Source organism: Heloderma suspectum, chromosome 4 (assembly GCF_057233095.1).
Source record: "Heloderma suspectum isolate Gila_16-S chromosome 4, 16-S_ref, whole genome shotgun sequence".
Lineage (NCBI taxonomy): Eukaryota > Metazoa > Chordata > Lepidosauria > Squamata > Helodermatidae > Heloderma > Heloderma suspectum.
In genome coordinates, this window is record NC_139461.1 from 170,498,363 (window position 1) to 170,525,960 (window position 27,598).

General features: G+C 40.7%; 3 protein-coding genes across 6 annotated transcripts in view; 2 read left to right on the forward strand and 1 right to left on the reverse strand.

Moving 5' to 3' along the window:
* Positions 1 to 27,598, forward strand: part of RALGPS2 (Ral GEF with PH domain and SH3 binding motif 2) — a 176,953-nt gene that overhangs the window by 77,163 nt on the left and 72,192 nt on the right. For 3 of the 4 annotated variants that reach the window (XM_084851235.1, XM_084851234.1, XM_084851236.1), the window contains 3 exons: positions 9,721 to 9,810; positions 11,144 to 11,236; positions 14,899 to 15,025. In XM_084851235.1, the coding sequence (XP_084707361.1) occupies positions 9,721 to 9,810; positions 11,144 to 11,236; positions 14,899 to 15,025 (310 nt within the window). The remainder of the gene's footprint in view (positions 1 to 9,720; positions 9,811 to 11,143; positions 11,237 to 14,898; positions 15,026 to 27,598) is intronic. The other variant, XM_084851237.1, reaches the window with a different exon arrangement.
* On the forward strand, positions 1,443 to 9,697 carry LOC146347738 (uncharacterized; the record flags this gene model as incomplete). Its single annotated transcript, XM_084848269.1, has 1 exon — positions 1,443 to 9,697. A coding segment is annotated over one exon (1,278 nt), but the record flags the coding sequence as incomplete, so codon positions are not given.
* Positions 21,451 to 27,598, reverse strand: part of ANGPTL1 (angiopoietin like 1) — a 28,515-nt gene continuing 22,367 nt past the window's right edge. The window contains exons 4-5 of the mRNA XM_084851238.1: positions 26,334 to 26,604; positions 21,451 to 22,077 (exon numbers count right to left, since the gene is read on the reverse strand). Coding sequence (XP_084707364.1) covers positions 21,890 to 22,077; positions 26,334 to 26,604 — 459 coding nt within the window. The 3' untranslated portion in view covers positions 21,451 to 21,889. The remainder of the gene's footprint in view (positions 22,078 to 26,333; positions 26,605 to 27,598) is intronic.

Genomic DNA, 27,598 nt, shown 5'->3' on the forward strand with positions numbered 1-27,598 from the left:
AAGGAACTAGCAGAAGAACTCTCAGAACCACTGTCTATTATCTTTGAGAAATCATGGAGGACAGGTGAAGTGCCAGATGACTGGAGGAGGGCTAATGTTGTCCCTCTCTTCAAAAAGGGCAAAAAGGAGGAACCTGGGAACTACAGTCCAGCCAGCCTGACATCAATCCCTGGGAAAATTCTGGAGCAGATTATAAAGCAATCCATCTGTAAGCACCTTGGAAACAATGCAGTGAGTACTCAAAGCCAACATGGATTTGTCAAGAACAAATCCTGCCAGCCGAATCTGATCTCATTTTTTTATCAGGTCACCTCCCTTGACTGTGGGAATGCTGTGTACATAATGTACCTCGACTTTAGCAAAGCTTTCGACAAAGAGCCCCATGATATCCTGATGAGCAAACTAGCTCAAAGTGGGCTAGATGAAACAACGATCTAGTGGATCCACAGTTGGCTACAGAATCGGACTCAAAGAGTGCTTATCAGTGGGATCTTCTCAAACTGGGGAGAGGTAACGAGCGGGGTACCGCAGGGCTCAGTCCTGGGCCCAGTGCTGTTCTACATTTTTATTAATGACTTGGAGGAGGAGGTTCAGGGAATGCTGTTCAAATTTGCAGATGACACAAAATTGAGCAGGATAGCTAATACCCTGGAAGACAGAAACAGAATTCAAAGTGATCTTGATAGGCTGGAGCACTGGGCAGGAAACAACAGAATGACATTTAATAGGGGTAAATGCCAAGTTCTGCACCTAGGAAAAAGAAACCAAGTGCACAGTTACAAGATGGGCAATACTTGGCTCACCAGTACTACAAGCAAGAAGGATCTTGGAATTGTGGTAGATCACAAGCTGAATATGAGCCAACAATGTGACTGGAAAAAAGGCAAATGTTATTTTGGGCTGCATTAATAGAAGTATAGCTTCCAAATCGCGTGAAGTACTAGTTCTCCTCTACTCAGAACTAGTTAGGCCTCATCTTGAGTACTGTGTCCAGTTCTGGGTGCCACACTTTAAGAAGGATGCAGACAAACTGGAGAAGGTTCAGAGGAGGGCAACAAAGATGATCAGGGGACTGGAAACAAAGCCCTATGAGGAGAGACTGAAAGAACTGGGCATGTTTAGCCTTGAGAAGAGAAGACTGAGGGGAGATAGGATAGTGCTCTTCAAGTACTTGAAAGGTTGTCACAGAGGAAGGTCAGGATCTCTTCTCTATCATCCCAGAGTGCAGGACATGGAATAATGGGCTCAAGTGTCAGGAAGCCAGATTCCGGCTGAACATCAGGAAAAACTTCCTGACTGTTAGAGCAGTACGACAATGGAACCAGTTACCTAGGGAAGTAGTGGGCTCTCCCACACTGGAGGCATTCAAGATGAAGCTGGACAGCCATCTGTCAGGGATGCTTTGACTTAGATTCCTGCATTGAGCAGGGGGTTGGACTTGATGGTCTTATAGGCCCCTTCCAACCCTACTATTCTATGACTTGGGTCCTGGCAAAAATTCCTTAGGACAGTACGGCTTGCGTCCTGATAGCCCTGTGGTGGCCGCGTTAGCCTTGGTTTGCTCCTCTGATGCAGATGGCCCAAGGTTGATACCAGCAGCTACCATTAGCTCCGTCTCTCCTCACCAGGGAGTGTGGTCGGATTTGACACCCAAATCTGTCCACTCTTCACATGACAGCTTGGAGAATCAGGTGATTGACAATCCTGTGATTCCCGATGAGGTGGAGAGGATATTTGATGCTGTGTGTAAACCATCTACACAACGTTCCTATTCAAAGAAATGGGCTACTTTTGTGGCATTTGCTCAACAGCAGTCCTTCCATCTGAGACGATGCTCATCGCATCATGTCCTGCATTTCCTAGTTTCACTTTTTGAGAAAGGACTCAAACGTTCCTCTCTTAGGGTTTACTTATCAGCTGTTTCGGCCTTTCACCTTCCAGTTGAGGGTTTTTCAGTTTTTTCGCATTCAACTGCAAAAAAGTTCTTGAAGGGGATTAGGGATTTAGCGCCTCCACTACACTCTACAGTACTGAGCTGGAGTCTGTCGGTCGTGCTAAAAGCACTTTCTACTAAACCATTTGAGCCTCTCGGTACTGTGGACGTGCACTTACTTTCTTGGAAGGTGATGTTTCTGGTTGCCAAAACATCTGCACGTCGTGCTAGTGAGATCTGTGCACCCAGGGTTGACCAGTCATATCTTCACTTTCATCGAGATAAGGTGGTGCTTCGACCTGATCCAGTTTTTCTTCCTAAGGTTGTTTCGGAGTTTCATTTAAATCAGGATGTTGTGTTGCCGGCTTTCTTTGGCTCTCCATCTACTCCTCTGGAATCGACCTTGCACACACTTGATGTGCGTCGTGCCTTGGCCTTTTACAAGGCAAGGACTGAACAATTCCAACTGTCGCCTTGTCTTTTTGTCTGTTATGGCAGTAAGCAGAAGGGTCAACCTCTGTCCACGGAACGCCTTGCTTCCAGGATCATTCAGACTGTCAAGCTTTTGTATGAGTTTACTGGACTCAAATTTTCTGCCCCAATTAGAGCTCATTCCACTCATGCTATAGTGATGTGTGTCGTGTTCGACAGAGGGGTTTCTATTCCTGAGCTCTGTTGTTCAGCTACATGGTTGACACCACCCACCTTTATCAAGCATTACAAACTGGACATTCGGGTGAGAGTCAACTGTGCCTTTGGTCGTGCCATCCTTTCATCAATGTTGTAGTAGGACACTGACCCACTGCCTTTGTAAATAAGCTTGTTAATCACCAATATGTGTGATGCACAGACACCACAAAGAAGAAAGACAGGTTGCCACCTGTAACTGTAGTTCTTCGAGTGGTCATCTGTGTATTCACGCAACCCGCCCACCGTCCCCACTTCGATGTCACACTCGAGTTCAATGTTGAGTACTGAAGTGTACACTTCTCTGGGTTATGAGGCCGCAATGTCGGTCTCAAGGAACTGAGGGAGGAGGTGGGAACCCGCTAGGAATATGAGCACTGGACGGTGGGGGAAGGGTTCCTGCCAAAATTTCCTCAGCTTTAGAAGTTTCCCAAATCGAGGCTCCGCGCAGGCACAGAGCCTATATGTTTGAATGCACAGATGCCCCCTCGAAGAACTACAGTTACAGGTGGCAACCTGTCTTTACTGCCCCCACACTGCTAACTGGGAGATGCTTGCCCTTGTGAAGTGCAACATCCCAGTCTTAAACATTTGCACCCATGTATCTGCCTGTGGTGCCACCACAAAAGTCCTTGCACTGCTACCATATCTTCACAATTTATACTAATGTGCTACTGCAGCAGTTGGTGTGTCCTTATCTTAAATGACATTTTAGTGTCCTGATCCATTAGATAGGACTATTAAAAGTATATAGCACCTTCTAAAACACAGTAAAATCTTAACAAAATGGTGCATCTGATCAAAGTAATGTATCAGTCTTGTAATGTTGTGACTCTTTGGGAATATTTATATTAACCGATCAGTGAGAATTCTGCAGCATTAGCCAGGCAATTGGCAGATACTTGCCTGCCTTTATATTTACTAGCAAACTGGGCATTAATTGCCAGAGTCAGAATTCCTTACTCACTTATGTCCACATGTCCCTTGCACAAGGACAGATAACATTAATAGTAAATAATTTTGGTGTCTGAAAAACAGTTGCATTCTTCTGCTTCAAAACTCTTTCATACATTCATGTTTACAGCAAATGTATTTTAAACATGTCAAAATTTTCAGTTCTCTGGACAGTCCCATAGTACAGTTTTTCAGAGTTCAACAACAAAATTACTAATTCCTGAACATAATTAAAAATGAGCTTCTAATTACAATTCACATGGTGCTAATTGTTCTTGTTCAATTTTTTTGAGCTATGTAAAAAGGAACATTGCAGTTCCTCAAAGGTTTTTGTCAGCCAAACATTTTTTATGCTTTTTCTGTAAAGTAGGGGATCTTTACAAGACACTGCCCTGTGGACTTTTTGTAGTATATTTAGTTGTTGTCCTCTGCAGACAGCAGTATTTCTTTGGTTGCTGTAAATTTTAACACAGTTGTGCAGTTGATTTTCCAAATAAATGCAAAACACATTGTGGCAGATCAAGCAAATCTTTCATATTTGCATGATCTTACCCCTGCTGCTCTACTAGGAAATTCTATAATCAAATGCCTCCAAGAGAATTCTGGAATTAAAAATGAGATTCCAGTGCCTAATACCACCCAGTATGGTCTTCTCACCCAAGAGTAATTAAAATGTCTTATCTCTGAAGTTTGCTAGATGAGAGACAATTGTACCAGGCCATTAGAAAAAGATCATTAGTACCCTTTTACTGTTTAGAAAGGAATCCAGATAAGGAGGTGTCAATGTTAAATTTAGGGTTATGACTTCCACTTAGTAGAGTACTGTAAAGCTATTAGGTCAGATGGGCCATCAGATAAGTGACCAAGAGGCCTCACTGGAGACTAAATAGGGAAGAAAAAGAGGCTCACAAGACAGGATAATGTCAAGTGAATATGTTTGTGTCAAAAACATACCTGTAACATGTCAAAGAAAACTAAAATGATTAGATAAGTACGTCGGTATGCACATTAATCTAGATAGGAAACTTCAAAATTTGATAATCTTATTTAGACATACGAAGTTTTAGAATAGAAAGGTTATCTTTAAAATTCTTGGATAAGAATTTCTTGGATAAAAACTCAAATATGAAATTACTGATCTTCTAACCAAAATATGCAAAATATGCAACATAGATCAGCCTCTATACCAGAGGACTGGAAGATGGCCAATGTAACATTGATTTTCAAAAAGGGATCCGGGAAATTACAGGCCAGTTAGCTTGACATCTGTTCCAGGTAAATTGGTTGAAGGCATTATTAAAGATAAAATTAGTAAGCACATAGAAAGGCAAGCCCTGCTGAAAAAGAATCAGCATGGCTTCCACAAAGGTAAGTCCTGTTTCGCTAACCTTTTAGAGTTCTTTGAGAGTGTCAATAAACATGTAGACAGGGGGTGATCCTGTAGACCTTGTTTACTTGGACTTCCAAAAGACTTTTGACAGAGTACCTCACCAAAGGCTCCTGAGCAAACTTAGCAGTCATGGAATAAGAGGACAGATCCTCTCTTATGGATCAGTAACTGGTTAAAGAACAGAAAGCAGAAGGTAGGAATAAATGGTAAATTCTCCCAGAGGAGGGAAGTAAATAGTGGGGTCCCACAAGGATCTGTATTAGGACCAATGCTTTTCAACCTGTTCATAAATGATCTGGAATTAGGAGTGAGCAGTGAAGTGGCCAAGTTTGTGGATGACACCAAATTATTTAGGGTGCTTAAAACAAGAAAGGATTGTGATGAGCTCCAAAAGGATCTCTCCAAACTGGGAGAATGGCATCCAAATGGCAAATGCAGTTCAATGTAAGTAAGTGTAAAGTGATGCATGTTGGGGCAAAGAATCCCAACTTCAAGTATAGCCTGATGGGATCTGAGCTAGCAGTGACCGACCAAGAAAGAGATCTTGGGGTTGTGGTGGACAGCTCAATGAAGATGTCAACCCAATGTGCAGCCGCTGTAAAAAAAGGCAAACTCCATGTTAGGCATAATTAGAAAAGGGACTGAGAATAAAACTGCCAACATCATACTGCCCCTATACAAATCTATGGTGCGACCACACTTGGAATACTGTGTACAGTTCTGGTCACCACACCTAAAAAAAGATACTGTAGAGCTGGAAAAAGTGCAGAAGAAGGCAACTAGAATGATCAAGGGGCTGGTTCATCTTCCCTATGAGAGAAGGTTACAACTTCTGGGATTGTTTAGCTTGGGAAAAAAGGAGAGTAAAGGGAGACATGATAGAGTTGCACAAAATTATGCATGGTGTGGAGAATGTGGATAGGGAGACATTTTTCTCCCTCTCTCATAATACTAGAACCCAGGGTCATCCCATGAAGCTGATTGGTGGGAGATTTAGATAAAAGGAAGTACTTTGTCACACAGTGCATAGTGAAACTATGAAATTCACTACCACAGGATGTAGTGATGGCCACCAATTTGGATGGCTTTAAAAGGGGGTTAGACAAATTCCTGGAGGAGAAGTCTATCAATGGCTACTAGTCTTGATGGCTATGTGCTACCTCCAGTACCAGAGGCAGTGAGCCTTTGTACACCAGTTGCTGGGGAACATGGGTGGGAGGGTGCTGTTGTGCTCATGCCCTGCTTGTGGGTTCCCAGTTGACAGTTGGCTCGCCACTGTGTGAATAGAATGTTGGACTAGATGGACCCGTGTTCTAATCCAGCATGGCTCTTCTTAAGTTCTTATGTTCTTATGAAATATAAACTGTAGTAAAAAATATTTTAGACATATTTTATAGTATCCAAAAAGTATATAAAGGAGACTCAGAACACGCAACAGTGGAAGCTGTCCTTTAGGATCAGCTTTCCTTAACGTGTTGCCTGTAGAATCAAGCTGGTAAGCTTGGTATTGATTATCATTAAGAACTTGCAAATGTACTTGACTCTGCTTAGAAGCCTTGTTTAAGAATGATGTTAGGTGTTCCATGTGTTTGAATTTCTGCATGCATAAGCTCTTTTATCTAGGACTGTTATGCTAATACTTCATAGTAAAAGACAAAAAGACAAATCTTGTCTGATTTTTTTTTTAAAGAACTAGAATTCTGTATTACCCATATCAGAGTGAAGTATTGAACTGGCTCTAGATGGTATCTGGTTGTAAGAGAAAACTGGCTGTATACACAGTAGACAGATGATCAGTGGTTGCCAGCTGAACCAGGCATATGCCACAACAAGAGTTTCTTGACTAATACTTGGTGGCACGTGAGTAGATAGATGTACAAGGAAGGTTGAATGTATTATCCCAAGATTTAACCTGTTATTTAAGGTTTCTCCTCCTTTATTAAGTGCTGATATAAAATAAAGACCTAGTTTAATAATATATCTAGAAAATTCATAGTCCATGAGTTGTTCCATGGTTTGAACTGGGATTGAAGTGGCTCCAGTTCTGAAAAAAGGCTTTTCTACGTGAGGCTTTTAACCAGCATGTTTACTTTTACTTTTACTTCTGGATTCTTTGCGGGATTAAGATTGGCTCCTTTACTTGTCGCCCTCGTCCCGGGGGGTGTGTGTGTGTGTCTTTCTCTGTCGTTCTATATGTTCCATTACACAACCACTAGGTATAGCAGAATTGCACAAAGACACAAAGCTTCTATAATGCCATTGAGAAAAAATGCCAGACTTTCCTCATCTGGGGAAAGAAAAAACTGCAATAATGGCTGCAGTTCATGGGAGAGGCTCTGGAGAATGATGATGTCATATAAAGGACCCACAAACTACTGTGAGTGAGGAATCACTAGCACAAAATAAAAGTCTCACGTAGAAAGGCTGTTCATGTGCTTTTCACAGTCTAACTTTTTCTGCCAGTCATCTTCACTATTTTTCAAGTGAGAACTACTGTATGTATATATAAATAAACGAGTATCGCCCTTTCCATTTATGAAGGGATATTATGCCACCATTTTGAGTGATCTAAAAGTTTGGTATTCCAAATTGGTTTTTAAAATTGGAGTAGCAAAATATTTATATATCTCTCAATATGTTTTATGATATTGTAGTAAGAAGCAATTCCTGAGTTTGAAACTTAAACCATGTAAAAGAGTTTTATATTCAGTGTGGAGCAAATTTAAAACAAGTTGACCCCAAGATGTCTCCTTAACAGCAATTTATTATAATCTGGTGATTGAAAACGAGGGTTTTTAAAAACGGTAATATTCAGTTATGACTTGATAATGAATTTGTCGAAATCTGGAAAATTTGGCAAGAGGGAGAGGCAAGGACTTAAACTATCTGAAACTATGGGTCAAAGATCTTAGTTATGTCAATATTTTTCAGGTTTTAAATGTATTCCATGGTTTATTTAGGAAGCTTGGCCATCTACTGGAATGTAGTGATTTTGAAGCAATGATTTTAAGCAGGCCTTTGGCATGTAAACTGGTCTGTTGTATTGGGTGGTGCTTTATCTTGTTACTGTGTTTTTAACTGTGTTTTAAATGTATTTGTTTTACTATTGTTTTATTGTAATTTCTTTTACTTCTTATGATTGTTAGTTGCCTTGAATGCCATTTTCTTTGTGAAAAGGCAGAGTTCTCCCCTACCCCCAATCAGGTATATGATTAAGGCAAGGAGAATTCTGAGTCAAGTTCATGAGAAAGGATTTAAATCCACCCATGTATCACAAATTGAAAAGAGAAATAGGAAAAGGAATATCAAAGGAGAAATGGATTTGGATGAATGTGTTGTTTTGGAAATGGATTTGGAAGAACAGAAAACTCATTTTCTATGAGTTTTAATTAAGAAAAACATTATTTAGCTGATACTTCACTCCATTTACAGAGCAATCCTATGGGTATCTAGCAAGAGCCAGGCAGGGTGGGAGGAATGAAGGAGGTATTTTCACCTCCTGTTCCTGCTTAAAAACAATTTAGAGGTAGAAGGGCCTCTAAGCCCACCTAGCTTGCTAACATGGCAGTTGGTAAGGACAGGAACAGAGAGGCTTTTGAATCCAGTAGATCCCCTCCTCACCTATCAGCATGCTGTATTTCCACCCTTCCTATCCTCATCCATGGTTGCAACAGGTGTAACCTCAGAAGAGGAGCTGCTGTAGAGTTTTTCTCAGTGGTGGAGAGGCGGATAATTCCCTGCTCAGATCTCCTTGGGAGGGGAGATCTGACTGTGGGCTTGAGGGGAGGAATCTGCCATATAGCCTCTGAGATACCCTCCCAGGAATAGGATTGCTCTGTTAAGTAATATTTACCCAGGCATTAGTTATGTATGGTGGCGATGCAGTGCAGTATAGGCAGACAGACAGGCAGATTTGAACTATATTTACTGCAGTGTCCTAAGATTGTAGAATACTGGAAGTTGATCCTCTATGTAATAGAAGAAATAACAGGATATAATTCATTACTGGATCACTTGGTTCTGTATGGTCTGTTGTGCTACTGGAGGACAGACAAGTAGTTACAGCTTGCAAAATTGGCTATTAGTTTTAATGGGGAAAAACCAGGCCCGCTGTCAGTAAAATATTGGTTGTTAAGAGTGTGTGATGTGGTCTATGCATGATTAAACTAACTAATATATTTAAAGTAAGATAAAGTAGACAAATTGATGATAGATTTGTTCAGAAGTGGAGCTTCTTTATAATGAACTGGAATCCAAGAGTACAGGATGTTACTCAACCTTATGCTGTACTTGGAGTGGCTTGATGCTTCTAAATGGATATAGTATTTATTGTTATTGAAATATGTATTTATGGATGTTTGAAGTTGATAGATAGATAGATAGATAGATAGATAGATAGATAGATAGATAGATAATGTATGATGGTACTATATATGAATTCAGATCTATTAATACTTTTAATTATTAGTACTCTGTATTATGCACTTTTATCTTTGAAATAGGTTTACAGTGCATGCCATTCTGTTGAATATATACCCTATAAATATAATGAATTTTTTAAACTATTAAAATGCTCATAGTAGTGAATGAATTTGCAAGTGTTTGGGGAAATGGCTGCTAAACTGAATTAGAATGTCAAAGACGTTTATAATATGAAAATATCGCTTAATAATTGCAAATTCTCCACACTTCTGTACTATCATCATTTTTTTCCTGGCCTTTTATATGTGTTACTACAGATTCTTTTTGTTTTTAGGTAAGTTTTTGGGTTGTTAGAGAGATTCTTCATGCACAGACATTAAAAATAAGAGCTGAAGTTCTAAGCCACTATATTAAAACTGCTAAGGTAAGAAAATCTTGTTGAGCGCACATCAAAATTAAATTTTCATACCTACGTTCAGAAATAGACTAGATAAATGTTTGCCTCCATTTACTTTTGACATGAAGACGTGTTTGGATGTATCATTTATACAAGATGCAACTTGGAATATTGGAACAATATTCATTGATAGCAACTGCTGATTATTTTGTGGAAGAGTAATTAAAAAGTAGTAAAAGGTGATAGTGCTAATGAGTTTGCTTAGGGAGTGGAATGGCAACAATAATTACCTTAGATACAATCCAGAGACATTTGTGCTTATGTTCCATTGAAACTAACAGTGTATTTGATTCCAGTGAGACCTGGAATTACTTGGAATTAAATCCCACTGAAATTGGACTGACTTCTATAGAAATATGTTTAGGACTGAGAAGTGTACAACTTTCTCTGGACTTCGTTTTTTGAATGATACACTGAAAAATGTAGATTACTGGAAGGCTTTAAGTTACTTTCAAATTGCAACATTTCTTTTTTAGATTTTCTTGCTTATGGGTAATGTGTTTCTGTTATCAAACTTCTCCAAACAGAGAGCTATAATTTGGATTCTAATGACATCATAGACATGGAGAATTAACTGTTGAAAAGAAGAGGGCTTGGTGGAGACTTTAGATAAGGAAGGTGCTTTGCGGCACACATGTTCATCCTTCATTCTGCTCTCTCCTGCTCAAATTCTTCCCCACCTTCCCAATTCAGGATTGGCCATTGTTAACCTTAATGCAGATGTTAAACTATCCATGTTTAACATTAAAAGGAGTGAAGGAAAGAGTGTGCTCCTGATCTTTTAACCATGGTTAAGATATTGGTCAGTGTTAAGTCTGATCCAGACCAAGTTCACACACAAAGAATTGGATCTAGATATTTGCCCACAGAAACTCCTTCTGCTACACTCAGAGAAGGTGCCTTTGCTCAATTTTCCACAATCTTCCCTTTCCCAGTCAGCCTCATGCATCACAGACCACCACTCCACTCAGTAGGGTCCCCCAACCCTCAAGGAAGCATTTTCAGTGGGCTCTGTGCAGGTGGGAATAGGAATAGGCATGAAATTCAGCTTCTGCCCTGTCTGTAGGCAGGTATCTGGACTGAAACAAAGATAGGTTGTATAGAACAACATAGCCACAAAGCTTTGCTCTTCACTTAAAACTTGTAATAATCTGGGGTGCTTTAATCTTTTAATGATCAGTTGCTTTCTGATAGTGTCAGTTTTTTGTTCATAATGTTCCTTGTCTTGTATAAAATAGTTGATAATTGAAGTTGTAATAACATTAATAGATAATGAACTGCTGTATTTTGTTCTTCTCAGAAACTCTATGAGCTAAATAATCTACATGCTCTTATGGCTGTGGTGTCTGGATTACAAAGTGCCCCCATCTTCAGGTTGACTAAAACATGGGCGGTGAGTGAACTATACAGAGCAATAACTGATTGCTTTCCTTTTTTAAATTACGAATCTTGAAAATAGTGGCAAAGGTATCAGCAGTGGCTAAGATGTCCAAACATGTTGCGAGACCTTGCTTGCATTTCTCACCACCAATGGTCTCTCTGTACAGAAAAGCTGCACACTATAATATCATGCCCTGTCCAGAGTTGTTTACTTCTGACCAGGCTAGCGGAGACACCAAGAACAGCCACAAAGGCTTGAAATTGAAACTGGCTGGGTCAAGGGATGGTTTGGTGGTATGTTTGGTTAATTGGGCCCAAAAACTTTGATGTTTCTGGGAAACAGGGCTCTGATCTCAGAGCCCAGAACCCGCCGCCCCTCTCCCCCCTCACAGCCCGGATACAGGGGAAAAGGAGCAGCCTGGGGGAGGGGAGGAGACTGGGCAAGCTGTGTTACATAGCTTCTTATGCCCGCCCCAGCCGTCTTCCCTCCTGCTTGGAAACACCGTGGCTAGATGGGCAAAATTGCCTGTCTAGCAAAAATGCAGAGCAGCTGGAGCATGGAGGTGTAGATTGCCTCCATACTCTGGCTGCCCTGCATTGGCTACTCGGCAGCCTCTAACTTCAGAGACTGCTGACTATCTCCATAGGATTGCACCCTAACTGACATAGCAGCAGTGATAGATAGATAGATAGATAGATAGATAGATAGATAGATAGATAGATAGATAGATAGATATTTTCTGTTGATGTTTTTGTCATGGTTTTGCCTGTTGCCCATAGTTTGTTATAACAGAGCTTTGTGACATCCAAAGAATTAACAGGTTTTTTTATGGTGTAAGCTTCCATAGGCTGCTAGAGTCAGTTCGTCAGATGCTGATGCAGACTACCAAGGTTTGTCATAATAAATGTGCTGGTTTTTTAGATGTCAAAAAGCTCCGGTTGCATTTGCTGTAACACAGCAGCACAACTATCCCTCTGGTAGTCTTTTTTTTAATCCAAATATCTTTATGAAATATATACGTGTGTAAAGATTGGGCATTATGGTTTGTAGTCTTACCTAAATCGCTAGAGTTTTCGGAGAATATATCCTTATTGGTGACTGTTCATACTCACTCATGCCTAAATGTTTGATTTGAAAGAACAGATGTTTTACTTTCACAGAAAATATATATTCTAAATGTTTTTTCTTCATGTCTGCCTATCTTGGTCCTCTATTAAATAAGACTCCTAGTGAGTTATTCAGTGCTACCTCTGTTGATGGTCATTCAACCATTTTATAATTTGTCATGCTCCTGTAAATATGATTCATTTATAGTCCTGGGCGAGAACTATAACTGACTTTCAGTAACTATGTATGACATGAAATTAATTTTGAGTGTGTGTGTGTATGTGTGTGTCTTACCCACACAGAGTCTACTCAGTATATACTTGGTACTGCAGTTTATGCTTTCAGCTTGCTTTGAAACTGTAATACTCTTTAACTAGACTAGTTAAACCACATAGTAGCTTTTTGTTCCATTGATACATAGAATCATAGAGTTGGAAGGTGCCTCAGAGGTCATCTAGTCCAACGCAATACTGTGCAGGAAATGAGGATTTTTCTGTTAGATAGTGCAATAATAGTATTGTTCCTTTAGAAAATATCCTGATTATTTAGCAAAGTTTGGGTTCATGGATCATGGCTTCTAAGCTTTTTATATGACTAATTATAGTAGGGCAGTTAGAAGAAGAATAAAACAGGATTTTGGTAGAAAACTACACTGTCTAGAGCCTAGAAAATAGGCCCAATATCCAAGGGTAGTATTGTCTGTTGCACAGCCCTCTGTACATTTGTATGTGCACTGGCATGCTATTTTGGTGCCAGAACAGTAGTACCAGTATCAAATATATATTATGTCAAAACTTATTCCGAAAGTCTAACACAATTGCATTTAATTTCAGAAGAAGGATTTTAAAAAAGAAGGATTTAGTTTAAAGGAAATTGAAGGGGAGAGTTGGGAAAAGCTGTTCAGGAGGGTTGGGGGACCCTTTAGAGCAGCATGAGAGGTGGCATGGAGGACCTTAGGGGGAATTGTTAAAGATCTTCCCTGCCACCGTCTTCCAGTGGGGAGCCTTTGCTGGATCCTGGTGATTTCCATTCACAAAATGGCTAATCTAGATCCAACTCACAGATCTTTTTTCTCCTGACCTCTTTTCTCTTTTCTTTGCTGTTATTTGAGTTATATTATCTGTTGGTTGTTCATTGCTTTGAATTTATTTTACTAACTTATATTTTGGATTGCGTTTTGCCTTGAGAGCCTCATATTGAGGCAGAAAAACTGGATAGATTATCTTTAAAATAAATAGTGGATGCAGAAATGCTCCTTTGCCCCCATCCCCTGAGACAGCTATTTAAAATGAAAAGAAGTTTTGCATAATCAAACTACAGATTTAATGTAAAGTGTAGTGTGGCCTTGAGTTCTCTGGAGTCTCAGAGAGGGCAGTTCTTGACATTTGTTTGGTGCCTTCCTCTGGAGCATATAGGCAGAGCCACTTGTTGTCTTTCAGTCCTCCCAACCAGCTCTGCCTTGTGAGCCAAACGGTCAAGCTGAGCTGGTGCTCCTGGGAGATGAGCTCTAGCTGCTTCTCAGTTAGATTTTTGTTGTTGTTGTTGTTTGTTTTCACAGACTTTTCCCCTGCTCCCCATATCCCCTCCCACATGTCTTAGCAAAGGACTGAGGTTTTTTAGGGATTGAAGGGGTGGCTAGTCGCGAAGGATTGGGAACCTGCCCAAAAGACTGAGTACAAGGCAGAGATTTCTTTAGCTGCCCCAGCTTACCAGACAGAAGTGACAGCAGTTTCTTTTCGCCCTTTTTCTTGGTGGTGGGGTGTGCTGCAGGGGAAAGCATTGGCCTGCAGCTGCCTGCCACTTTCATTTCCTAAGAACCTCTCTGAGCCCCATGTGTGGCCCAGAGGCATTTGTGGGAAATGAAGATGGCAGCAGCTGATTGCCTTCACTTAGCTTGGAAGCAATCCCAGCTGCTGGTAAGAAAATTTGTTAATTTTTTCAAAATTGAAAGTCAGAGGAGCAGGGCGTCTTGGCAGGCACTGAGAAAGTGTCCAGGAATGCCCTGATGCCCACAGACACCATGTTGCCTACCCCCGACAGTGGAACTTTATTTCCTCTGGGGCCTGTGTACAAGCCAGAGGGATAGCTGACCCCAATGACTGGCTAAACCACAGCTGTGTTGTCTCCTGCATTCTACAACACCTTTACCAGTTGAGGGAAGACAGAGAACACAGAGCTTCACAGCTATCCCACATCCTTGGCTGGAGGGGTTGCTTGCTCTTCCAGTCTGGCCTATGAGACAGCATGGCTCCTCCCCCTGAAAAGCAACAAGTGGCTCTGACTGTATGCTCCACAGGGGAGCACCATCCTGAAATCAAGGAATGTGCTCTGTGAGGCGCTGAGAACATAGAAAATTGATAGTAAGGCATGCTTCAATTTTTTCACGATTAACATGATTTCAAACAGTGTGCTAGTCTTCTGATAGAATCATTACCTAATTTTCACATCAGTCAATCATAACTTTTCATTATTTCTTACGTAGTTCAAAATAATTGTTAAATTGTTGGAGAACAAAGGCATAGCTTTCACAATAATGATTTTTGGTTCTTTCCCCCCCCACAAAAAAGTTATTGAGCCGAAAGGACAAAACTACTTTTGACAAGTTGGAGTATGTAATGAGTAAAGAAGACAATTATAAAAGACTTAGAGACTATATTAGCAGCTTGAAGATGACTCCTTGTATTCCTTATTTAGGTAAGATAAACATTTTAACTTTTTAAGCTACATCATAAAAATATTAATACCTGTACAGTGCCTGTGAACAAGACAAATATTTTCTCATAAACCCTCCAAAAACTGTTTTGTCAAAACTTGTTTCTCTTTAAGGAGAATATCTTGTGAAACTTGTTTCTCTTTAAGGAGGATATCTTCAGAATTAGTGTCTATTTGTTTGATATTCTAGTTCCACCTTCCATTGGGCCAGATTCACACAGCTGTTTCTTAGGATTGTTTCAAATGGGGTTGACCTTCAGCCTGGTTTAAATAAGTATGTCACGGCTGGTTATGTTAATAAGCGTTCTTTGTGTCTAATAGCCAGCGTGCATCAGCAATTTATGCTCAAAAAGTCGGCTTTACCCTTATTGATGTACAGGTATTCTAGGTATGTGGTGAAGCTTTCACACAGATGCAAATTGTACAGATACAAACCAAGGTATGACCTTGGTTTGAAAACCATGTTGTGAGTTATGAGAGGCTAAATCACATAAGTGGTCAATGATTTGACAGCTGTGAAGTTTAGCAGCCTTCAAAGAACCAAACACACTCAGTGATGTTAAACCTCTGTTAATGTCCAGTGTTAAACTTCTGTCAGTTTCAGACAGAAGATTAGATGCTGCATTTATAATAAATTTAACTTGTAAAAAGGACATTTGATTTTAAGGTTTGATGGTGTAAGCAAACTACCCTGTTCTTTTGAAGATGGCTCCCAGTAGTATTCACATTTATTTTAATTAAAAGCAACTCCACATAAGTATCAACTATGTGACATTTCTGTTGTAGTGATGATAGAATATTCATTAACCATTGTTTATTCCTGGCTATGTTAAACATCTTCATAACATGGACATACACATTAAACTTTCTGGGCTGGTGAAAATGTAATGGGGCCAATCTCTTCAACTGTGCTTAAGGAAGTGTCGACACCAGCCTTAATCATGGTTAACCCTGACTAGGTTTCCTCTTAAGCAGAGGCTTATTGAGGAACTTCAAATGCTGGTTAACTGGGGGACTTTGCTTGCATTAACTACAGTTAAGGTGGGAGGGAAGGGACTATGGGTAGGGAGTGCATGTTAGCATCACTGATGCTATGAATATGAACTTGAGCACACCCCGGGAGAGAGCGCAGGACAGGAAGGCCTGGCATGCTATGGTCCATGGGGTCACGAAGAGTCGGGCACGACTGAACGACTGAACAACAACAACAAGAAATTGAGGCTCGTGTATCTACATTGGCAGTTTGTACATGACAGCTACTTTTTTTGTAATACTCTTTGCTGGATATACGGTAGTGTTTAAGAACGAGTGTGTTATTTGGCTACTTGGCTGCAAGATTTTGTTGGTGACAAGGAAGATGCCTTTTATGTCTCCTTTTGGATATTCACGAGAATTGTGTATTGCAGTATGTGATATTGATTGTGTCGTGAACTTCTCTTGAAATTAAGTTGATAGGAAATTCAAATTTTAAAATGTCGGTAGCTTGACTACTTCTTTCAAGATGTGACACTTCTTACCCTTTAACGATTGTATGTTGATTAACAATTACTATTCACTGAAGGTGGTTACTTGGCTACAGTGTGTTGTTCTTTAATTCTTTATAAGCAGGGGTCCACCAATAATGCCTGAGTTTGGTGGGCAACCATTATTTCTATTGGAATATCTTAAGTGCCTCTGAGCATATGCAGAGTGCGATTCCCTTTCCACCGAACAACTGCAACCTGTCCCCTCCCTACACTGCACTATGGTGAAGGGCCTACAGAGCAGCTGTCATGGCTCCCACACAGGCCTGAGTTCCTGCACCTCTCTTTTTAGAAATTCAGCACTTCTTCCATATCCCTTGCTAGTATACTGTATATAGCTAGGCAATAGTCTCCCTCAAGAAAAAAAATCCAGTCCTAGTTTTTCCCATTTCCCGTCCAGCAGCTCTTTAAAAAAAAATACTTCTCCCAACCTTTAATTTGTTCCTCCATTTGTTGCTGCCATCTCCCCTTCCTTGTAGCAACTCAATTCTTCACAAGCTAATCTTTAATAATATTAATTAATTAATTATCAGCCAGAAGGGATGACAGAGCAACTGAGGCTAGTTCCTGGCTAGGAGCTTGAGTTTTTCCCCTTTGTTAAAGAAGTGGGTAGAGGCCAACAATGGAGGCAGCTTTTTACCTAAATCTGCAAGTCTGTTCTGCTGGAAAGGCAATTGGGAAGGAGACAACTGAGAATCAGGAAAGAATGAGAGACCCTTCTGATATGGCATAGGGGTAGGGCTGAAGGCAGCAGACAAGGCAGGCACACATGGAAGCAAGAACTAAAAGTAATGAGGGGGATAAACAGAAGATTTTAACATCTCTGCTATGTCAGTTAATAAGAAGCAACGTTCAAGACTAAGCATAGTCCCCTATCTGGTAACGTGTTAATGCTGCTCAATAGGAAAAATGCTGCTTCTCTTTTAAAAAGAATCATTCTAAATACCATGGTTTCTCCTTGCTGGAGGCTATGCCGCAATTCTGATAATCAGAATTATATCCATGGTTACCATATGCGTGCCTTCCTGCTAATTAGTTAGTTATGTAGAACAGAACAAGAGGAGTGGTTTGAATGGCTCTCTAAATTTATTGGCAGTTACCTCAATATGACATGAGAAGCTGTTACAAAGCTATGGTAACGAAGTAACATGCAGAAGCTTATTGAGAATTTTATCACCATATTATTTGTGCATATAGAAGGGAACTGTAGAGAGCTAGTTATACTGTAGAAGTTATACTCAAGGAAAAATAGGTAATGGCCCGTGTTAATTTACAAAAGTAAATTGAAGCTGGGTGTTGACTCAGTGTGCAGCAACTTCCAAAAAGAAGTTTTACAATGTAATTCCAAATAAAGCTTTAGATATGGCAGGCAGGCAGAGCACAATTTAACAAGTTACAGCAAGAAAAACAGTTTTATTGATGTTTTTTGAGGGGGATGTGATTTCATACATTACATCCCTTCAGATACTGTTTGTTTAACTGAAAGTGGTGATTGCTGTACAAAAATGTTGACATGTCTATGCTAAAATGTTGAGATTTCTTAGAGTGAGGAGACTGTAGAGAGCTCTAGTTTGGCAATTCCTAGGAAGAAAATTGATAGCTCTATATTACAGCTTTGAATAAGAAAACCATTAAGATTTGTTCCTGTAATAAACTATAGGAATTGGCAATTCATAGATCATGTTCTGTAGGACAGAAAAATAAAACAGTGATTTAGAACATGGCAAAAATTGCTTCATGAATTACTTTATCATCCTTTTATTTTGTTCATAAAACAGTGAGACAGCACACTTCATAATCAAGTTACTACCCTGAGGGAGAAAAATCACGGGGGGCGGGGGGACACACACACCATACATTCCAAATCTACAATACTGTATTTTAATGTAGGATTTTATGTTTTATGTGCATGCTCTTTTCCAAGGGTAAATCTTTTTAAATAAAAGAACTACATACAAACCTTCTAGGTCTTACACACAGTAGCCTACTACATGTTTTTTGTAGAAGCCTGGCTACTTTCATTTTCCTTCCATTGTCCAGGATCCAAAGAGGACCATGGGAACGTGCAAAATTCTTCTGTACATGCAAGATGTGTGTTTGTATGCTGTTTTTTTCCCTTCTGGCGGCTGCCGTTGTCCCACCCCAGAGGGTACAGGGTCCCCAACTTTTGGCTTGCCTCACTAGAGAGCCAAGATCTGTGATAGCCACTGACCACTTCTCTTGATGAGGTTTCTTCCACTCTTGCTAGACTTTGGCAGGAGCACCAAAAGCAATGTGGTGGTGCTGGCGCCTCCTGTAAAAGCCCCAGTACAAGCAGGAGAAACCACCCCTCTTTACATCTCTCAGATGTTCAACAGAGAAGTATGTTTGTACGTTTCTCCCAGTTGCACTGGGAATTTTGTGCTGGTCTTGCGGGATGGGCAGAGGTGCTCACACTGCTGGTGAGAAGATTTCTGGAAATGGGTGGAAAAATCCTATTGCATGGCCTTTTCATTTGATTTGAAGAAGTGAGTTGCCTTGTTGAAAAGATATTCCAAAAATCCTGATTTTTAAAGTAATTAGTCTTGGGCTGCTGCCGTAAAACAAAATATATACACTACAGTTTTGCGTGCTTGTAAAGATAATTTTAGAAATTTGTGCAATATCTATTAATCACATAGTTATTAATCATGGGTTTCTTGCAGTCAGTGTTAATAGTAATATATTCTAAAATAAGAGATTTGAGTAAAAACTTGAGGTTCCCAGTGTTGGGCCAGGTGAGAATTACTTCACACAGTGCTCTTTTGCAGATCTTACATGTACTAGGCAGTGGCTGCAGACCACCTAGCTTTAAAAAAAAACCTAGTTAAACCCTGAAAAAATGTTGTGTGGCTCTGTCAAAATAATGCAAAAACAAAATCGGCATTCATCTGGCTACTTGAAATACTTTGCTGCTTCTCCTGATTGCTGGAAATAAGGTTTAATGAGGGAAGAACACCCAAGTTAAAAAATGTAGCTCAGATACATTTTGGCCTTTTCAGTAACCTGTAACCATTCAGCCTTCAGAACTTCAGATTAATAGACTGTGATCCCCAGACCTCTTTCCGGCCCAGCGCCTTGTTGTCTGCTGCACTGCAGTGGAAGGAAAAGGCAACCATGGACATGTGTTTCCTTAACATGGAGAAAGTAAATGTGAAGGAACCACTTCTCAATCAGAGGTTGGCAGTCCCAAGTACCACATTCAGTATGATATAATTGTATAGCAGACAGAGCAGTTGTTAAGAGACTCTTTGGGCCTATCATTTGGATAAGGAAGAAGGCAATCACTGCAGCAGTCAAATTACCAGTTAATGCTTAGGATTCACTGTTTTCCGGTTGTTTTAAATTGTGTAAATGCCAGGCTTCTAGGAAATATGACAAGTAAAACCGTTGCAACTCTATGTGAACTTCATTATTCACATCTTCAGCATTCATGGCACACTTGGGTGTGGTTTGACGTATCTGAATTATTTAAGAAACTGTCTTTATAACAAGCAAACGTTCATTTTCAGGGAAAATCTCTCCTATAATTTCAATATCTGTTGCAATATTCTGTTAGAAACAAGTTCCTATACTACTTGTAGAATGTCCTTTACACACAATGTTTTCTGTAGCTTGTATAACAAAACAGTGGTTTCCAAGCTGGGTTTCACTTGAGAAATCACTGTACAATGGAAGTTGATGTGTGTGCAAGTTAACTTACATATTTAATTTAAACAATTCATGTCCTGGTAGCTACAAATGGCATTTGATCATTTGGCTTTTCCACTTCAGTCTTTTTGGCAATCTAAGAACTATGTTGGAATGTTTTCCAGAATACCCAACAATAAATGAGAATTAGTAAATTGAATGTACTAGTTGCTACCTATACATAACTGTAGGTTATGAACATTTGAATGTTGGATTACACAGCGGTGCTTTAGACATTGGGAGTACTATTAGGTATACAACATCCATGTGTCCTTAATATTCTGAATATATTTTTAAAGACGGGTAACATCTGTGTCTGCATTAGTAATATACAGTTCCTGTTTCCTAGCACCTAGATCATTGCAAATGCATTGTGCAATTATAAGAACTGCTGAGAATTATTTATTTTCATGAAATATGTGTAGTATAGTTTAATGAGTTAAGACAGGGATCTCTAACATTTCTGGGTCAGTGAGTATATTTGCAATTTTGAGAGGATGTTGTGGATACTCTCACAAAATGGCTAGCATGGGGCTTATCCATTCATAAGATGGCTGACATGCAGGGCATGGCTGGGCACAAAACACTCATTTTCCAAAAGGCAAACTGGTGAAACTAGAAGTTAAATAATTTGCCCAAGAGCCTAAGTACAAGCAGAACTGGGGTCTGAGCACCAAAATACAAATCCACTCTTGAACCCAGCTAAAGATGTGGTTAGAGGGCAGAACTTCACATTACAGCTGGCTGCTTGAAATACTTTACTGTTTCCCAATTAAAAAAAAAAATTAAAAATCTTAAATAAAATAAAAATCAGTCGAGGCAGGGATCCTGGTAGATGCTAAAAAGAGGTGTCCACAGGCATATTGTTGCCCACAGGCACCATTCTGGAGACACCAGGATTAAGAGCATGAACTAATTAGCTTAAAAGCCCCTGGATCAGTTCAAGCCTTCACTCATGTAGGGCTAATAATGTTAGCCTACCTCACAGTGTTCTAATGAATTACTGAACATCTGTGAAGGATGTTGAGCACTTAGAAAAAGTGCTGTATAAATACTATTAACAGTTTTTTGGTTTTTTTTAAAGGATTAAGGTGTAAACTTGATGCCCCTTATCCCAAGGGCAGCAGGATTAATGTGTCCAATAAAAACTGTACTTATACAATAGTAACCACTGCTATGTTGACATAATGTTTTATTTGATGCAAAATATGATTGCAAAACCAGAGCTTTTCTCCAGTTCTTTGTCTGTTTTGGGACTCATTTTGCATCTACATCTCAAAATCGGATTTCCACTGGAAGTAATCTTTGAAACAAAAACATAAATAGCTTTAAACCTATGAAAATTAATTGATTTGCACACTTAACACACTTTCTCTGTAGCCTGCAAAATTGGTAAACTTAATTACTCATTAAAGCCATACATCTTGTATTGACACATATTTATTTTAAATGCAGCCTCCTGCTTGCTTTGTGAGCAATTAGAACTTGTATAATTAACATATACAATATCGCAGTAAGAAATGCTTAAAATAATACTTTAAGAAAATCTGCAAAACAAATGCAACATCTGTTTGAAATTCAGGGGCAAGATTGATTTTTAAACATTTTGGGTGTCTCAGTCAATAGGTCTTATCATCATCTGAACTGCTTTTAGAGAGTATGAGCCCCCTCTATACTCAGCCCAAAAAATCCCATCCTGGTGCTTGCTTCTGTAATGTCCTCCTCTGTACCACACTCCATTGAGATTAGAATGAGCACAGGCATTGTACCACCAACCTCCTTTATGAAAGTGAGCACAGTTTCCTGTAAGAACAAACAAAACATTATGTGAAATTTCACAGTACAAGCAACCTATCTTAACATTCATTGTATTTTCAACCAGTGGAAAATTAAACTTACAAATAGATGTACCTCCTATCTGCAGTCTTGGAAACTACTCTTTCCCCCAGTTTAGTAGAAGGTGGCATGGTATCACTGAGCAGGAAATTCATTCCATTTGACTTTGGAGGTGGGGTTAATATTTTTTTTAAGTCCTGTACCTCTGGTGAAGAAACAATTCTTCTCCTGCCTTCACCACGAGAGCAGAACTTTTAGGCAGATCTCTGTAATAGAGCCAACACCCCCCCACCCCCACCCCCCGGTAAATCTAACTTCTATCTCCCACATCATCCAGATTGGCTAGTTAGCATGGAGAGATGTATAGCCTTAAAAATGACCAAAATAAAAGAAACAGCAAGAGAAAAAGAGCAACCATGTACTACACAACAAAAATATCCCAATGAAGGCAATGCAAGCAGGAAATGGAAATCCATATTCCAGACAATAAATGTGTCCCAAGTGAATTCCTTTCATGTTTCTTCATAGCAAAGAGGGATGGACCCTCTGGACCACTGCAGAGACATATCTTACCAAGGTGAGGAGAAGGAGAGAGAGTGCAATTGAAATACTTCATATCTGCTCAGATCTTCACTGTTTCAAAGAAGTATGAGGATGGGACGATCATCATTGACCTGAAGTGCTTGAATTGTCACCTCAAGAAGCAGGAAATTCTGCTTAGAGACCCTGCAGTCCATTGCACATGTACCTCCCAGAACACCTTCCCGAGGACAAAAGAGATCTTGCTCAGGTGTTTCAGGGTGAGTTCATGAGCCTGTCTAGGCAGCAGATCAACATGTCTTGGCACCAAGTGGACTGCGATGCTAAAGTCCTAGTTGGTGCAGTTGCTTTGCGGCACCACACCTGGCTGAGGTCAGTGAGTTTACCCCAAGAGGCTCGGTCTTGTATCGAGGACTTACCATTTAGTGGCCAAGATCTTTCAGTGCTAAGACCGATGAGGCCATGGGTTCAGTCCAAAAAGCACGAAATATGGCACAGCGCATGGGACTGACCAAATCTCCACCTCCCTCATATAAGCAACTCCCCACGACACGGTATCCCTACCAAAAACCAGGATCAGGGCAAGTGTCTCAACACCATGCTTCAGTGCCAGGGAAGGAGTACTCTTTAGCGAAGTATAGGAGCTTTTGCTGCAAGGGTGATGCAGGCAGCAAGCAGCACCTTTGACTCGCCTCCTCTCTTTCTCCATCCCTCTGCTCTACCCTCCTGCCTTCAGAACTTTCCTGTCTTCTTTTCTGCCAGCCTGGACCAACATAACATCAGACTCCTGGGTCCTCTCCATCATTCAAAGGCGCTACAGAATTGAGTTCAATGCCCTCCCTCCACTTGAGACCTTCAGACCAAGGTCTTTTCAGACCTTCAGAAGTACAAATCCTCTTGGTTAAGGGTACTATGGAATCTGTTCTGTCTTGTCATCTCAGTGATGGGTTTTACTCCTGGTACTTTACAGTACCAAAAAGGAATGGAGAGCTTCATCTGATCCTGGATCTCAGGGACATCAGCACCTACATTATGGCCAGGAAGTTCCACATGGTCTCCCTGTCATTGATCCTACCACTGCTGTCCCAGGAAAACTGGTTCACCTCGATCAACTGAAGGGTGTCTACTTTGCCATTGCGATCGGGAAGTCTTACCAACAATTCCTCCACTTCGTGATCGGGACCGACATTTACCAATTTCACATGTTACTATTCGGCTTCACTACCACCCCGAGGGTCTTCACAAAGATCATGGCAGCAGTTTGCACCAGACTTTTGGGTGCAAGGGTAGAGATTTATCCATATGTAGATGACTGGCTATTGGTAGTGTCAGCCAGGTGCCAGCTTCTTCAGTCAGTTGAAATTTCTTGCAATCTTCTAAACAAGTTAGGCCTCTACATCAACAAGGAAAAGTCACATCTGCAGCCAGTGCAAAGGCTCCAGTTCATCGGAGCCCTCCTCGACTCACAGTCTGGTCGTGCAGTTCTTCCCGATAATTGGGCCCGCCCTCTAGCTTCTCTGGCAACCAAGTTACTTGCCCAGACGACTATTACAGTGTTCCAAATCCAGTACCTGCTTGGTTTGATGGTGGCGATAATGTCAGTCGTACAGTACGCCTGCTTGCATATGTGGACCTTGCAAAACTGGTTCCTTCACTTGTTCAGCATTGAGTACCCAGCTTCAAGCCCCTTCGTGGGTGAAGGCTTTGTTGTAATGGTGGATGGTGCATGATCACCTTACTCAGGGTGTTCCATTCCTTCAGCCCTCCCCATCCTATATAGTGACTATGGATGCATCCCTCTCAGGATGGGGAGCTCCCTGTGGAGGCCTTATGGTACAAGGAAGCCACTGAAGACATCAGCCTGCTGGAGCTGAGAGCAGTCAACAAGGCTCTCGAGCTGAACCTGGTGGGCAGACTGGTCCAGATAGTGTTGTACAATACCACAGTTACTGATTACTTGAACAAGCGGGGGGGGGGGGGACACACACGACAAGATCACTCCCTCTGATCTTCCTCACCCTCCTGATCTTTCAGTAGTGCTTGTCTCAGCACATCAGTCTGGTATCATTCCATGTGGCAGGTCTGGACAATGTACTTGCTGATCAGCTCAGTTGGACCTTGCTGACCTCCCACAAGTGGGAGATGGACAGAGAAATTCTGCAGCCAAGTGAGCATGGAACCAGGGGTTCAGAACCTAGCTCCTCCAATCTGACGGATGTTACTGATTTGGAGCCTTTCTGTCAACTTGCAGACCTTGTCTTCCAAGCCTTTCAAGTCAATAGCAACTGTAGATCTTCACCTCTTGACTTGGAAGGTGGTTTTCCTGGGGGCCATTACATAGGCACGACACTCTGGTGAGCTATGCACCATCCGCTTAGATCCTCCTTACCTCAGTTTTCACAGAGACAAGGCGGTTCTCTGTCCCAATGTCAGTTTCCTCCCCAAGGTGGTGTCTGACTCTAAACGAAAGCATCATTTTTCCAGCTTTCTTTTTTCACTGTCTACTCTACTTGAGTCAACCCTTCACACCATGGACGTTTGTAGGGCGTTGGCTGTTTACAAGTCAAGGACTGAATCTTTCTGACAATCTCCCCGTCTGTTACAGCAGCAAGCACAAGGGCCTACCTGCCTTGACACAACACTTTGCCTCGTGGCTTGTCAAGACAATCAAACTAGCATATGAGGTGACTGGTCTTGCACTATCTGCCACAGTCTGAGCTCATTCCACTCATGCGGTAGTGACATCGGTCACATTTGACAGGAGAGTCGCCATCCCTGACCTGTGTAGGGCTGCAACCTGGTCAAAGCCATCTATGTTCACTCAGTAGTACCACTTCGATTTTTGGTTCAAGCACATTCACCCTTCGGTATACTTTGCACATCCACCTTCTGGTATACAATATGAGGCATGGTATGTATGTGTCTATGCGTTTTCAATTCCCTTCTATCCCCATTTTTAGGAGAAAGAATTATGGGGAATCGGCTATTCACAAGTAGACTCTTTATTGCACGTTAACATTGTACATGTGGGGTAGGAGGCACATACAGGTCAGCTGCCCCATCATAAGTATATTTCAGGCTGACAATTTATTTATCCTTAGTCAAATACTTGCCTTAGGGCATCTTGAAGTTGTGTATTAGATGTCTGAGGCTGAAGTAACTTTATGCCAGTCTTCATGATTTTACATCACTAATAATTCAAAAGTTACTCTTCTAACAAATGAATTAGTGTTATAAAGCACCGTTCTCTATATTGTTAGCAAACAGGAATGTGTGCATTTGCAGTCTTCTTTAAAGCCCAAATAATTTACTAAATCTGGGCAGAGTAAAATCGAATCACCACAAAGTGATTTTACCACAGTGCCCGAATATAGCGAGAGGGGTACTTTGCCATGATAGAGCAAGACCTAGAGGTACAGTATTTATTCTGGAATGGTAAATGCTAGCTCTCAGCACATGTTTTACCATTGTCAAAAGCAGCATGTCAATTGTACATATTTATGGGCCATCCTGCTTGAAGATACTTTGTGTGTGAGCATGCATTGTCCATATTAAATTGAGGGTGTTTTTTAGGATTTTATTTTGGGATGCATTCTAAACTTTCCAGTGCTAGATCAGAATTATTTCCTTAGTCTTTACTTGAAATAGGAGACAGTAGAATTGTAACCTGTAGTATTTCCTACCTGTGTACATATCTCTGTCTCGGTCCAGTGTTGTAAATTGTTTTCCATTGTGCCAGATCATGGAGTCACCAGCATTCCCTTGGTAAGTACCTAGACGCAATCGATAGAATTCACTTTCTGGCTCTAATCGGAAACTGCTGTATTCTGCATATACTTTTTTATTACTCCAGTCTTCTAGTTCGATCAGAAGTCTGTAATTGTCTTGATTGGAAAGCAAGTAAATATTTTCCAATCCCAGCCAGTATTCTCCAGCAACATTTCCAAATCCTTTCTGTTAAAATGAAAACAATTCTGATTAGATTGCCTTGCATTTGACAGTTAGAAAGCTCGTAACGTATATTTAGCTTGCCACAGAAATATCCTTGCCACTCTTAAACTCTTGGGGTAGATTTATAATTAATACTTTCCCTTGAGTAGAGTCACTGATTTTGTCTGAATTCACAGGTAGGCATGTACTGTTCTTGATCTCCCACCTTGCCCTGTGTTCTGCCGTAATTAGGCTGTATATTTCCTCACATTGCCTCCTATGTTACTGATTAGTGGGGGCAGAGAAACTCACAGCATAAACGATGTTAAGACACAGGATGAGGTACTGTTCTAGATGTTACAAGGGTTGGATTGATTAAGTGACCCAGTTAGCACAGTCAAAACAAGCCACTGTAGTTTAAATTCCTGGCGCGTGCCAGGCACCATTTCCCTAATTACCTGCCCGAGTGCACCTCGTTGTGTCATCCGAACCCAAGCAGCAAGGCTTGTTCGAGGGGGAAACAACCCTCTAATTACCCACAGGCTATTTGTTCAGCAGCACCCCTGTTTCCAGTTTTGTTTTGTTCTGCCCTTAGGGCACGTATGTAGAGAGTCTCCTCCCCTCCATGCCAGGTAGGGATCAGAAATATTATTCAGTGCCTCCAGTTTCTGCAAGCTTCACAAGCTAAGCCCACGTTGGTGGGTTACATATCTGTACAGTATACAGGGATGAAAGCAGGACAAGCACAGATATTCTGTCTGAATAAGCCAGGATGTCATAAGGATGCGAAATTTCACTTGACACTTTGCACATGCTTTTACAAACTGCTTCTCCTCTGTTTCCAGTTATTTTTTTAATAATTAAAATATTAATATTAAGAATAAATGTATTAATATGATTTTTACTTATTTGTAGGGCTGGAATATTTTATCCATTAATTGATTACAAGCTTTTGATCAACTCAAAAAGTGCTCCAATTAATTGGGCAGCCATTTTTAAAATTATCTTATTTTGAATA